This window comes from Alosa sapidissima, chromosome 5, assembly GCF_018492685.1.
Source record: "Alosa sapidissima isolate fAloSap1 chromosome 5, fAloSap1.pri, whole genome shotgun sequence".
NCBI lineage: Eukaryota > Metazoa > Chordata > Actinopteri > Clupeiformes > Clupeidae > Alosa > Alosa sapidissima.
Window position 1 is genome coordinate 6715242 of NC_055961.1, and position 14506 is coordinate 6729747.

General features: G+C 39.5%; 1 protein-coding gene across 1 annotated transcript in view; it reads left to right on the forward strand.

The window, feature by feature from the left end:
• Window positions 1-14506, forward strand: part of LOC121709021 (deoxynucleoside triphosphate triphosphohydrolase SAMHD1-like) — a 69399-nt gene that overhangs the window by 17199 nt on the left and 37694 nt on the right. The window contains exons 4-7 of the mRNA XM_042092029.1: window positions 1274-1340; window positions 5377-5537; window positions 5734-5849; window positions 7956-8056. Of these exons, the coding sequence (XP_041947963.1) occupies window positions 1274-1340; window positions 5377-5537; window positions 5734-5849; window positions 7956-8056 (445 nt within the window). The remainder of the gene's footprint in view (window positions 1-1273; window positions 1341-5376; window positions 5538-5733; window positions 5850-7955; window positions 8057-14506) is intronic.

The following is a 14506-nucleotide window of genomic DNA, read 5'->3' on the forward strand; positions in this document are numbered from 1 at the left end:
CCTATTTCTTTCAATTCTTTAACTTAAGACATGTAAGAAGTAAGTTTATTCGCTGGGCAACGTACAAACTGACGAGTTACATTAGCCCTAGCACTATGAGCTACAATAAACGTTAGCTAGAATAGCTAGCTTCTAAGTGCGGCAGCTAAGTTATTATTTCATGTTCTGATATGACATTCTTAACGTTTTGACTATGTTACAGCTGATAAAAGCAAGACAAATAAAGTAACCAAATCGCTTTGCTATATTTTAGTCCATACATACTTATGGGTGTTCATTTACCATAATGTTAATTACAGTAGCCTAACGCTAACGTTATCTCCCCTTGCTGTTACCACCAGTTTTAATAACTTTACATTTGCGATCATGACCCATTTCATCTAACAACACCACTGGCATATTTCTTTGACTATCAGACCCCAAACAGCAATACATTGAACTACAAAGATGTTATAGTAATGGTGTTCAGTTCATCATAATCATTTTGACATAATGTAATTTGCCGTCCATCTCCTATCTTTTTACCGTCCAGCATGGAGCCGTCACGTGACTTAAAGGAACCGTATGTAAGAAATGTATTTCAATTAATCATAAAATGGCCCTGATATGTCACTAGACATTAATTAATCATGTTCACTTCAAATACTTATATCACTGACAGCAGTAGTTTGGCCAGGATATTGTCATTTAAAAAGTGAAGTTGCAGCCCTCAACTGATGTTGATGTTGTGTTTTGTTATGTCATGTTGTGTTTTGGCCTGATGCGCCACCCTCTACCTATCTACTAATCACAAAGTCAGTAGTGTTTCGACATCCGGTTTGGCAACCTTGAGTCAGGGGGGAGGGGGAGGGGATACACCGCTCTACAGTAATTTGAAAGTGATTGTAGTACCAGTTTTGGCCACAATCTTACATATGGTTCCTTTAAGTCACGTGTCTGCAAGGGGTGAATAAGTTGCAGGACTATGAAAAAAAGGGCGACTTATAGTCTGGAAAATACGGTAAAAAAAAAGGTTCAGGCTCAGGATTTCTTTTTACTTTAATCCCTGAATTAACATTTGACATTCGACTGAACATTTACCATGTTGTTAGTCGCTTTGGTTAAAAAAGCGTCAGCCAAATGTAATGTAATGTAATGTAATGAATTACCTTTTGATTTAGATACTGTATAGATATAGGATACACACTAAGATATGAGAAATGTCATTTCAGGATGGACGTTGTCCTAAAATGAATTATGTAGTTTAATTTCAATACAAACCTGTCCTTTACAGAGCTGAGGCATCTTATGATATCATACACTGCCTGCAAAGACTGTGGACGATTCCAAAGGAGCCCAAGGTATGAGGCCCATGTTTGAGTAAGGGTGTGGAGAAACGTGATTGCCCAAATACATACATGCATTTAAATGAATATACACATGCTGTACATACTGGGACGTGCACATGGCAGGGCTAAAGTTGCCCGGGCCCGTCTGCCCTCTTTGACTGAGCTGCCCCTTACCAAAAATAAAAATATATATCATTTTCAGGAATTAAAGTTCTCAGTGGCTGCGACAGATATCCATCAATTTATTTCTCTAGAGGCCCTGGTATCATTGTAGATCCCCAAGGGGAAATCAAAGTCAAAGTCTTTATTGTCAATTTCTTCACATGCGCCAGACATACAAAGAGATCGAAATTACGTTTCTCACTATCCCACGGTTAAGACAAAACATATTTTACCAATTAAGTCCACAGACAAACATAACATTCAAGTAAACAAAAAAATAAGTAAATAAGAAGGCACATACAATGAAGAAATAAGAGCAGCAAAATTGGGTTGAAATTGTGCATAGACAGTCAATATAATAGTGCAAAGTCAGGCCAATAAATGGCTGAGGTAGTTCTGTTTGACCTAAGTAAGAAAGTGGCATAGTGGTGCAAGTTATGTAAGAGCAGCAGAAGTGTTGTGCTTTCAGGACAACAGGACAACAACAACAAGTTGCAAAGTGTGCAAAGTGTACAAGTGGAGTAGTGCAAGGCAGCCATTGTGGGTCCAAAGTCCAGGATGTTATGTAGCTGAGGGTGGAGGGGGGAGAGAGTTCAGCATCCTAACAGCCTGGTGTATGAAGCTGTTGGTGAGTCTGGTGGTGCGGGAGCGCAGGCTTCTGTACCTCTTCCCAGAGGGCAGTAGATCAAACAGATTGTGAGCGGGGTGACTTGCATCACTCACAATTTTGGTCGCCTTGCGGGTGAGGTGGGTGGTGTAAATGTCCTTCAGGGAGGGGAGTGAAGCACCAATAATCCTTCCATCTGTGTTCACTATGCACTGCAGGGCTTTCCTGTCGTATTCAGTGCAGCTTCCGCCCCACACAGCGATACAGCTGGAGAGGATGCTCTCAATGGTGCCTCGGTAGGCACTGTTGTGGTAGAACAAAGGACCTACTATGGCAAGCGATTTTAACATTTACCCGCTAGACTGGATATGTATTGCAGATATCTGTAATTCAGTTTTGCCTAGTCAAAACGAACATTTTAGATATCCGCAATTGAATTCTTCCTATCCATAATTGTCATTTCAGATATCCACAAAGACATTCTTCCTAGGACAAATGACGCCACATTTGCCATTCATTTCTATGGGGTTTATCATTACGGATATCTACAATTCAGTTGCAGATATCCACTATGTGAATTACAGATATCTGCAATTGAATTGTAGATATCTGTAATTCCAGTTAGAGATATCTACAATTTGATTCTGACTAGTCATAACTCCAATTGAAGATATCTTTAATTCACTTCAATTCAAGATATCTACATGTTCCTTTTCAGATATCTTGAATTAAGTTTTGACTAGGCGAAATTACATTGTAGATATCTGTAAATGGAATTTTGACTAGTCAAAATGACGTTGTAGATATCTCAAACTGGAGTTAGGGATAGTCATAATTTGATTATAGATATCTATTATCAAGTTATAGATATCTTGAATGAGTTTTGATTAGAGATGTCTGAAATTGGAGATATCTATAACTTTCATTCTGCCTAGTCAAAATGTAATTATAGATATCTTGAATTAGAGTTTTGACTAGGCGAAATGACATTAGAGATATCTGTATTGCTATGCAAATTAGGCCCGCATTCCACTTTAGGCGGGAGAAGAGCATGTTGTTGTTCAAATCATCAAATCACATAGCACCTGTTAACTGTTAACTTTGTAATTAGCACTAATTAGCACCATGTCAGAGCAGCCAGAGGGCGAAGGAGTTTTTAATCGTCTTTTTAATGCTGCAGCCTATGCAAGACAGGAGCTGGCAGCAAGAATTGATGATTCAATGTTGCTTTGATTTTTTCGATTACAGCCAACACCATTATGAATGGAATTTCCTGTATGGTGCTGGTGCATTTAGTAGCCTAGCCTAGGCCTACTAATTTATGTAGGCTATGAAACAGAGATCAAGACAGTTGATAACGTGAGAGTCTAATAAACCTGCACGGTGTCCCTCAGTTTTAGTTATTTTAGATGTCAACAAAACATTACAGCCTGCTTATTCTTCTTTCATTCATAGAAATAAGGAAATAAGCCCACTTTTTCTTCGATTATGTTGGGGAGGGGAAATTAGCTGACAGAGAATGTCTAATAAGTAGATGGGCTCTGCTACGGAACTAAAGAGCAACGTCTTGCACAATAATTTGCACTAGTCATAATGACGTTTGAGATATCTTCACCTTTCATTCTGCCTAGTCAAAACTGAATTAAAGATATCTGCAATTGCCATTTAAGATGTGTGTCGAGTTGAATGTTGTTTTCAATGACGTGATGACAGATATCTGTAATTCAGTTTTGCCTAGTCAAAACTAAATGACAGATATCTCTATCTGACGTTTCGACTAGTCACAATTACGTTACAGATATCTTGAATGACAATTCCAACTATCCAAAATGTAATTGCGACTAGTCAGAAAGACGTTGTTGATATCTACAATGTTAATTCCAGATAGTCAAATTTAGCGGGTAAATGATAAAATCGCTTGCCATAGACCTACAACCTCATGCTTTCATTGGATAGTCGTGTGGCGTTCAACGGATTCATTTGCATAAAGATGGGCATCAGCCAGCTTTTTGACGCGCGTAATTTTTTCAAATGCAGCGCTGCCTTCCCGGAATGCTTTGCGGGCGCGTTAAAGTCGCTTGACGTCACCCATAGGAATAGAGTGGAACGACACGACAAAATGTAGTGTACAGTAGTGCTAGTGGATCAGCACCGATAGAGTGGAATGCGACACGACAAAATGTAGTGTAGTGCTAGTGGATCAGCATCGTTAGGAAGTGAAAGTAGCCTCTATGTGTGAGCGCAGATCGGTGCGTCCGAAATGGGAAGGAAATATCAGCTGGAATAGTGATGCGAGTCGGCGAGCAGAGATGTCTATGGATGTCACAGGTGGGCTACATGAAACTTTGGGAATTCAAATTCAGAAAAAAACAGTGAGTAGGCTCACTGTTAGTGCAGCTAGAAGTATATTTTTTCCAGTGTCATTAACGTTAACAATATTAGGCAGCTAATCTTATGTTGCATTTTTGCATGTGAAAATGTATAATGAGTCTATTTGATGGAGAATATGTTAATTTGAACTTGAACCATTAAGATGGGCAATAGGTGACGCAAATAGGCAGACATTAGCCTAGAGTAACTTTAAGGCTAATGAATAACTTTAGACAATAGGTGCATTGCTCCTAAATTTGCAGCATAGGGCGTTCAGAAACAAGGCAATGATGATTGACATGATGATGTTGTAAGAAACTTCCAAAATAATCTCATCTGGAGTATCCTTACAGATGAGTAGCCCTGTGAACTCTGTTCCCCACAAAATTAACCCATTGGTTTAAACAAACTAAACAGCACAATCAACAGCGTAGGATATAGGTTATAAAACAGCAAACGAAAACCTAATCTATATTTTATTTTATGTTAGCCTGAAATAGTGTTAGTCTCAAACAAGTTTATTTATTTCTTAGTTTGCTCCAACAAAGGGTGGTGGTCCATGTTAATCTTAACATGAACCATAGGCTCCTGAGCTGTGTTAAGTTCTGAATAATGTCCAAAACCAAAAAGTCAAAAAGAAAGACGGCTAGGCTATAGATTACAAATACTCACCAAAAGATGTGGATATAATGAAAATACCCCTCCCCCAACACACACACAACCACCACCAGGCTACATTAAACAACATTAAATGGCCACTGGCACAAGGGGATGGGTGCCCTTTTTTCAGGTAAGAGCAACGCCCCCTCAAAATGTCTGTGCAGTGCACGTCCCTACATACATACATACATTAATTTAGGAATATCCAGTTATCCAAAGGCATAATATCTGTAATCCCCTACCTCCCAGGTGTTCAATGACCCTATACATGGCCACATCGAGATCCCTCCTTTGCTGGTCCGCATCATCGACACTCCTGAGTTCCAGAGGTTGCGCAACATCAAACAGCTGAGTGGAACCTACATGGTGTTTCCTGGTGCTTCCCACAACCGCTTTGAACATTCTCTCGGGTACACAATAATAATAACAAATAACTGTAGTAGTAGTAAGATATTGTTTATTTTTGTCTTGTTTTGTTTATTTGTTTGTTTCCTGATGTACTGTTACATACTTTCATATGGTTTTGGAAATATTCCTAGTCCAAGTCCCACTTGGCCTAATTTTAATATGTATTTTGCTACCTTGACTTTCTCTGCTATTTAATAGGGTGGCTTATCTAGCAGGTGAACTGGTTAAAACCCTTCAAGAAAAACAGCCGAAGCTAAAGATAACAAAGCGAGATGTTCTCTGTGTCCAAATCGCTGGGCTCTGCCATGACTTAGGTGAGCTTGGCTGTGATGGGAGAAGTATTTATGATTTAGCACTTTACTTGGTATTGAAAAATATAAATCTGAATACAAATGAAGAGCTCTTTTCCAAACATTATTGTTATTTGATTTATCTTTACTCAATCAAAACAACACAACTACAACTGCATTGATATTAGCTGAAATACATAATTAAAAAACATGACTTAGTATTTTATAGCGTTTTGGAAAAGAGCTCTTCAGATATAAACATAAATATCCATATTTACAGACAAAACTCTTTTTCTTCTTACCCTTTTATATGCATTCGAAGAATTGTGTTAACGAGTGTGTACTGGCTCGTAAACACTAAAAAAATATATATATATATTCATTATACATTGTTGTCGTTGTTGTTCTTGTGGAGGTTCCACTGTTGATTGGCCAGTGAACTTAACATCTCTCCTGTGATCTCAAAAAGTGCTATTTGGATAGGATTAGGAACATGTGTAAATGTGTCTAAAAATAGCCAGCATCAACGACCATTAAATCAACAAGAAACTTTTTGGATTTATGAATTAAAAGCAACTAAATATCTAGGCCTAAATTAAGATTTTTGATTTAAGTGTCTTTCTATGAAGTTGGATTGTTGTATTACACTATAAGCTTGATGTTAGAGTGTGGTTTGTAAGCTTTTGTAGGATGTCCTTGATATGTACGTTACAATATATGTATAATGTAATGTAATGTACAATATACAAGGATGTCATCTGCTGGCTATTTTTAGACACATGTACACAGGCTTTCTACAAGGTTTTCCTATAAGTATCTGGGCTTACAACTGGACAATAAACTGGACTGGTCAGCAAATACTGAAGCACTCTACAAGAAAGGGCAGAGCAGGCTGTACTTCCTGAGGAGCCTGTGGTCCTTCAGTGGCTGCAGTAAGCTCCTAAGGATGTTTTACCAGTCTGTTGTTGCTAGCGTCCTCTTCTATGCTGTGGTATGCTGGGGATGAAGCACAAAGAAGAAGGATGCTGGGCGACTAGACAGGCTGGTAAGGAAAGCTGGCTCTGTCGTGGGAGCCGAACTGGTGTGCATCATTTCAATATCAGATAAAAGGATCAAACTGATCAACATCTTAGACAATGAATGTCATCCACTACACACTATTACAAAGTAGAAGAGCTTGATCAGCTGGAGACTTCGCTCTCTGTCATGCACAACTAACAGACTGAGGAAGTCATTTGTCCCCAGGGCCAATGAACTGTTCAATGCTTCACTAAAGGGAAGAGGAGAGATAGACTTGTCTGCATAGTCTGTCTGCCTCTCCACCCTCTCCATGTTTGTGTACTGACTGTCCACTAGCCTACTGTTTTACTGCTACACTGTTTACATGCCATATTAGCACATATGCACAACCCCTCCCTCCCTCCCACAGCCTGGATTGTGGCCATACTTAATGGCCACAATCTTTCCCAGTTGGAAGGTTCTGATTGGTTGAATGTTATTTCAAAAGGATCTCTCCTCCCCTACAGAACTGTTTGACTCCCTGATGAAAGCTTGATGCTGAAACGCGTCTGAGTATTTCTAAAGGTTTAATAAGACCAAGCCATAAACATAAAGACTTTTCAACTCTTTTGAAAAGAGAGTGCCCTGGAACTACTTCATCTTTTGGATCTCTCCTGTGTATATTTGAAATCACAATATTGTAGCAACAGACAGAAAAAAAAACTCCAGAGTGGGAACAAACACAAACTGGAGCTTAGCTCTCACCAACAGGCAATACTTAACTTGGCAGATTCTCTATGTGGCTGAACAATATAGGTGCAGAGAGAAGAAAGGTGAGAGTATGTTTAGGAAAGTGAATAAGGTGGTTTGGAAGGTCCTACTTGGGACATTCATCTGAAAACACCTTCATGTGTAAAGAGAATATTATTTAGAGCATTTGTCATTTTGTGTTGTTACCCTATAATTTGTGTTGTGTTGTTGCCCTATAATGTGTCTATGACCATATATATGCATATATGTAGACAATCAATAACAAAAACAAGCTTTTCTGTATAAAGTCCTTATACTGTAGCTGACACATGCTGTAGTGACTTAATACAATTGTAATGCAAATAGTTGTGTTTTTTGCAGGACATGGACCTTTTTCTCATCTTTATGATGGTTTGTTCATGAACTTGCTAAAAGAACAAAAAGATCCAGAAGAAAAGAAAGAAAGATCGAAAAAATGGACGGTAGGGTCTAATTTAGACATTTTTATTTGAACTACATTCTAAAATTTGAAACTTAAAGGTCCCATGTGTAAGAACTTCTACCATCTAGTGTTTAGGGATTATATTGCAACCTAATAGAACTACGGTAGCTGTCACACATCAAAAACATAACACCCAATTCACACCAAAGATCCGCGTTGAGACGAAACAAATTCCATGCTTTAAGAAAACCCTCTCCAACTGCGTGTATTTTGGACGTCCAATTTCAGGTGCAGATTGTAACGCCAGATGACGTCTTTTTTCTCGACGTCCAGACAATTATGATCCCATTGTAATTGTGTATTTTTTTTTTCTTTTTCTTTTTCGCATGGCCAATTTTCCGTCAAGGATTCCCGGGACACTGAAAGGCCGGGGTACACGAAACTTGGTGGGCATGTAGCCCCACAAGGATAGCATGGAACCTCAGGGAGCCATGTCAACCCATCCCATTACCACTGAATTCATATATAGCGCCACCTAATTAAAAATTAAAAAGCAAAAAATTAGGTGTTGTAATCACAATATCTCTGGCTGACATGGTCAAAATTGCATGAAATTGAAAGTGTAGGATCATTATGACAACTTCTGAATGCGTGCCAAGTTTAGTGGACTTTCGTTCATGGGGGCCATACAATAAATTAATTTATGTGTACATTTAGTGACCGTACACCAACAGAGTTTTCTGTGAATATCTTGATAACCGTAGGGCCTAGAATGACCAATTTTTTGCGTATGTTTGCCTCCAGGGGTCATGTTAACCCATTCCATATGCACACATGTGCATAAACAGATATTCACACACACATACATTTACAGTAATCATACGTATGACACATGCACACACACAGGCATACCCACAAGCACATGCACATACACACACACACACAAACACACATAAACACGTACACATGCACACAATTCAATAATTTCTCAGAATTATGAACAGGCAAGATGGGGGTGGGGTTGTATAAAATGTGAAATCTATGAACTAATCATGTTTTGGTACTTGTTGTCTACAGATGCAGATGTAGGCCTATTTGTTTATTGTACAGAAAAATAAAAATTACATGTCAAGCAGTCAATTGACTACACTGCAGTCAAGAAGTAGGGCAAATTAAGACACTGTTTTGATTTGCGTAGTTGCGTTACCCCCAACACTGACAATAACATAGACAGCAAATTAAGATATTTTTTCGTTTTGTGGAGCGGCACCGGTAGGCTATCAAAAGCAGATTTCGATTTTCGCTACCACCGTGTAGTCAAGCCTTAAGCCATACCCAAGTAGTCTTAATCAAGGTAATGTTTAATTACGATTTATTTTGTTATTGAATTCGTAGGCTGGGATTCCTCTCGGTAACAATTACGTTTAAAGGTAGCCTAGCCTCCTGCTTTTTCAGAAGGGGCGGCAGTCAGGCTACTGACAGAGCGATGTACAGTGGCGGACAGCACTATGCTATAGGACCATAACTAAGGCATGGTGAGGGGTAGTCGACGCCAGCGCAGGTATGGTCAGTGACCACCATCGCACACGTGACTGGGGTGCCAAACACACGAGGACTCAGCAGGGTGGTCCATTCCAAAAATCCCTGAAGTGGGTGAAGTTCCACACTGCACCATACCTAACTATGAGAGGCAGTAAAGAGGTATGTTTTAAGTCTAGACTTAAAAATAGGGAGAGTGTCTGCTAGTCGAATTGAGGAAGGGAGATTATTCCAGAGGAGGGGTGCGCGATAGCTGAAAGCTCTGCCTCCTACTGTAGTTTTTGAGATTCTTGGAATTACAAGAAGGCCAGTATTCTGTGATCGTAGCGGTCTGGGTGGGTTATATGGGACTAGGAGATCTTTAATATATTCTGGTGCCTGGCCATTAATGGCTTTGTATGGTAGAAGTAATATTTTGAAGTCAATGCGACTCAGCCAGTGTAGGGATGCCAGGATAGGGGAAATATGTTCATATTTTTTAGTTCTAGTGAGTGTGCGAGCAGCTGCATTTTGTATAAGCTTTAAGCTCTTTAGACAGGTGTTATTGCAGCCAGCATACAAAGCGTTGCAATAATCAATCCTTGAGGTGACAAAAGCATGGATTCATTTCTCAGCGTCTAGTAAGGATAAAGACTTCCTTATCTTTGAAATGTTCCTTAAATGATAAAATGAAGTTTTGGTAATCTGTTTTATGTGATTACTTAGTGATAGGTCTTGGTCAATTGTAACTCCTAGATTTGTAACACTTGTGGATGAGAATAGTCGAAGATCAGTAAATGTAGCCTGTGATGAGGATAGGATATTCCTCATCTTTTTAGGACCTAAAACCATGACTTCTGTTTTATCGGAGTTCAAAAGCAGGAAATTATTTGTCATCCATGTCTTTTTGTCTCTTATACATGTGTCTAGTTTGGCTAACGGAGTTAAAGCAACACCAAAAAGTTTTTTCTACCTTAAAATAATGTTTCCAAAATCGTTTCAGTGGTTCATCAACTCATAACAGGGTGAACGGCACTTCTGCATTCGCTTCGCAGCCCTCTATCGGCTATAACCGCACTATGTAAGTTTGCCAGATCGGGTAGCGGATCTGTAGTTCGATGGAATGACACATAAGAAACTACAAATGTGACTTGCATCTGATGTTGCAATACATCGTACTTTCATAAAATCCTGCAACATATTCTTCCTTGTCTGTGGACATTGTTATTTCCAAAGCCAGTGCTGGATAAACAAATAGTGCGTGCGACAGAGGAAAAGTTCTTTGGTGTTGCTTTAATTCGTCAGGTTTTATGGAAAGGTATGGTTGTGTATCGTCTGCATAAGAATGAAATTTAATGCCATGTTTCCTAATTTCAGAGCCTAAAACTGTATGCCAACCACAAGTCACAGTGACATAAGGGGGCGCTATGGAGTTCCTGGGCAACGCCCGGTGCCAAGCTTTTATCCCTGTCTATTCACTGTATCACTTGATGTGTGTGCCAAATTTCATGCGTTTTCACCCATGGGAAGAACCTCTTTTGGCATCATGATTCATCACATATTTCATCACATATTAGTCTGCACAAAATCCCAAATACCTCACTTCCTGTTGGGCGTGGCTAATGCATTGTACATACGAAAGTCGTTCATCTTGGGGAGATACAGACACCTACCAAATTTGGTGTGTGTAGCTGAAAGTATATGCCCACCACGGGATCAGTCATCTAAGGGGGCGTAAGGGGGCGCTAGCGAGTCTCTGGGCCATACCCGGGGCCAAGCTTTTTTACCTAGCTGCTTTGTGTGACACCTGATGTGTGTGCCAAATTTCAAGACTTTTCGATTATGTTAACCACCTCAAAATATTTGCCAACAACGGGATCAGTCACCTAAGGGGGCGCTAGCGAGTCCCTGGGCCACGCCCGGGGTCAAGCTCTTGTACCTAACTGCGATGTGTGACACCTGACGTGTGTGCCAAATTTCAAGAGTTTTCGACCATGTTAACCACCTCAAAAACAGGAAAGCAAAAAAGTAGAATAACAATAATAATACTCAACTAGATGTACCGCATAGCGGTACAAAATATGACCGCCGCTCAGTCCTGTACATCCGTTCTGCGAAAATAAATCACACTTCAATTTGTCTCCATATTTTACTCCATCCCCCACTCTTGAAACTTTTGTGTATGCTTGTTTGGCATGCCTGAGTGTGTGTGTGCGGCTGCACAGAAAGTAGCCTACTGGTGCTGAAAAGGTGAATAGATTGTAGAATAGCCAAAGAAGATGTAGCATTGTTATAAAACCTTTAAAATCTCTAAACAATCACAAGTAGGGCAGTTCATCACAGTTCATCCATTGCAACTGGATTGATGAAAGGTCACTTACACCTGTAGGCTACATTGTATTTGGGAAAAGCAAAAGGGATCAGCATAATGTTATTTTTTTTTATTTATTTTTTTTATGTATTTATAAACAAAAACATCTCTGTCAGTTCCATGCCGTTTTCAACAGCTATCAAAAACAAAGGTCATTTTTGGATGGATGGATTTTTTGTGAATGTTTCTTCTTCTACATAAGATTTTAGTCATCTTTAGTTCATGTAATACTTTATTGTCAATGCACAAATTAAGTAACAGTAGTCTGAAACGTTATTGTTAATGCACAAATTAAGTAACAGTAGCCTAGTCTGAAACGAAATGCTGTTTTACATCTAACCAGTGGTGCAAATAACTGACATGTCCAAATGGGCCTTGATGAAATGCGTCGCTAGACTGTTCATACACATTTTAACGGGCCAAAGTTGAAGAGCTTTTGTCCGTTATTGTTCGTGCAAATATAGGCTGATTCATGTTCCCTTGCATTGTTTAACTGAGGTCCATGGCTAGTCTGGCTTTCATCAGACCAAGCTCAATCTTTTAAGAAATCAAAAAATAAATAGCGGGCAGATCAGGCTGGGTTCACTCAGCCTAGTCCATAGGCACCCGATATTGTTTAATTTTCCGATTGAGATATACACGCTCTGGCTATTCTAAATGCAAAAATGCATCAGGGAGTTATGACAAAACGGTAACTAACAAACTAGATCCTAATAGAAAGCTGTTAGCTTCCCTAAGCTACAGGTAGGATTATAAGGTAGGCCTATTTACAACATAAATTGTCAATAGGCTATGCTGGCGACACAAATAAAATCTCCTTTGGAAACCAATGGCTTACGCCTTACAGTATCAAGCGGACTTAAACTGTCATATCGTGGCGAAAAGTTGTAATAACATTTACGCAGCTCCATGAGTCAAGGAAAGCGCGAATGAAGTAGCCACTTCTAAATGGGACCCACTACACAGTAGCTTAAGGTGTTTTGCTAAAGCAGCCATAATGAAATGAAGGTGTCATAGTTTGGATACTTCACACACACGTGCTTTTTAATTTCACAGACTACAACTACCAAGCTGTAATCAAAGCACATCGATTCCCCTCTCACACCCTGCACGCACTTAAAACAAAATAAACAGGCGTCTCAGTCTCACGCATGTATAGGCAAAACTGTATCAGACCGGTGTAACGTTGGTAAATCTTCCATTGCACAGAATGATTTTGTAGCACGTGCAATAAATGACAGTCGAAAGATACAAACAGTGCTGCTATACATTTGCTTGGTATTGGTATTTTCCGGTATTTTCCGTAAAAGTCTAGTGGGGCTACATACCCACCAAATTTCATGTACCCCGGTGGTTCGGTGTCCCGGGTATCAATGACCAAAAATTCAGGGAGTAGATGACGGGAAAAATTCTTGAATTGTGTGCATGTACAAATTTATGTTTATGTGTGTGGGTGTGTGTGTGTGTGTGTGTGTGTGTGTGTATGTGCGTGCTTGTGTGTTCGCCTGCGTATGTGTGTTTGTGCATGTGCATGCATGCGTACATATGTCTACTGTGTGAGTATGTGTCATACGTATGATTACTGTAAATGTATGTGTGTGCGTGTGTATCTGTTTATGCACATGTGTGCACATGGAATGGGTTAACATGACCCCTGGAGGCGAACATACGGAAAAAATTGGTCATCCTAGGCCCTACAGTTCTCAAGATATTCACAGAGAACTGTGTCTGCCCTACCCTCCTTTCGGGGGGTCCAGTCCAGCGGGATAATGATCCTACACTTCCAATTTCGTGCAGTTTTGACTATGTTAGGTCACAGATGCCTAACAGAATTACAACACCTCATTTTTACTTTTTTGTGTTTAACTAGGTGGCGCTATACATGAAATGAGTGGTTATGGAATGGGTTGACATGGCCCCTTGAGATCAACATACAAAAAAAAAAAATGGTCCTCCTAAACCCTACGGTTTTCGAGATATTCACAGAAAACTGTGTCTGCCCTACCCTCCTTTCGGGGGGTCCAGTCCAGCGGGGGGGCTACAGATCAAAACGAAAAACGATGGTTCCATGCTATCCATGTGGGGTTACATGCCCACCAAGTTTCGTGTACCCCGGTCTTTCAGTGTCCCGGGAATCCTTGACAGAAATTTGGACATGCGAAAAAGAAAAAAAAAAATCTGACTAAACCTATATGACCGCCGCTTCGCTGCGCGGCATTCATAATAATATAGAAAAATAATAATAATAATAATAATAATAATAATAATAATAATAATAATAATAATCCTTACCAAAACAATAGGGCCTTGTGCCCTTCAGTGGTTGGGCCCTAATTATCAAATGGGTAGAATATAAAAGACGGTGGCGTTATTTTCGTTACTTTATTTATAAGAAATTACAATTGCATGTCATTGGGTTTATAATTTCTCCAAAAGACACAAAGACTTGATTGACTGGATTGAAAGACTGAACAAATATTTTGATATTAAGAACTTTGCCAAATGTCTCTAAACAAAATCACTAGGCCAATTAATAGAGTTCTATTCATTCATGTCACCCTTAGCCAGCTGAGCCAATCACAATAGTTTCAAAGTCTGTGG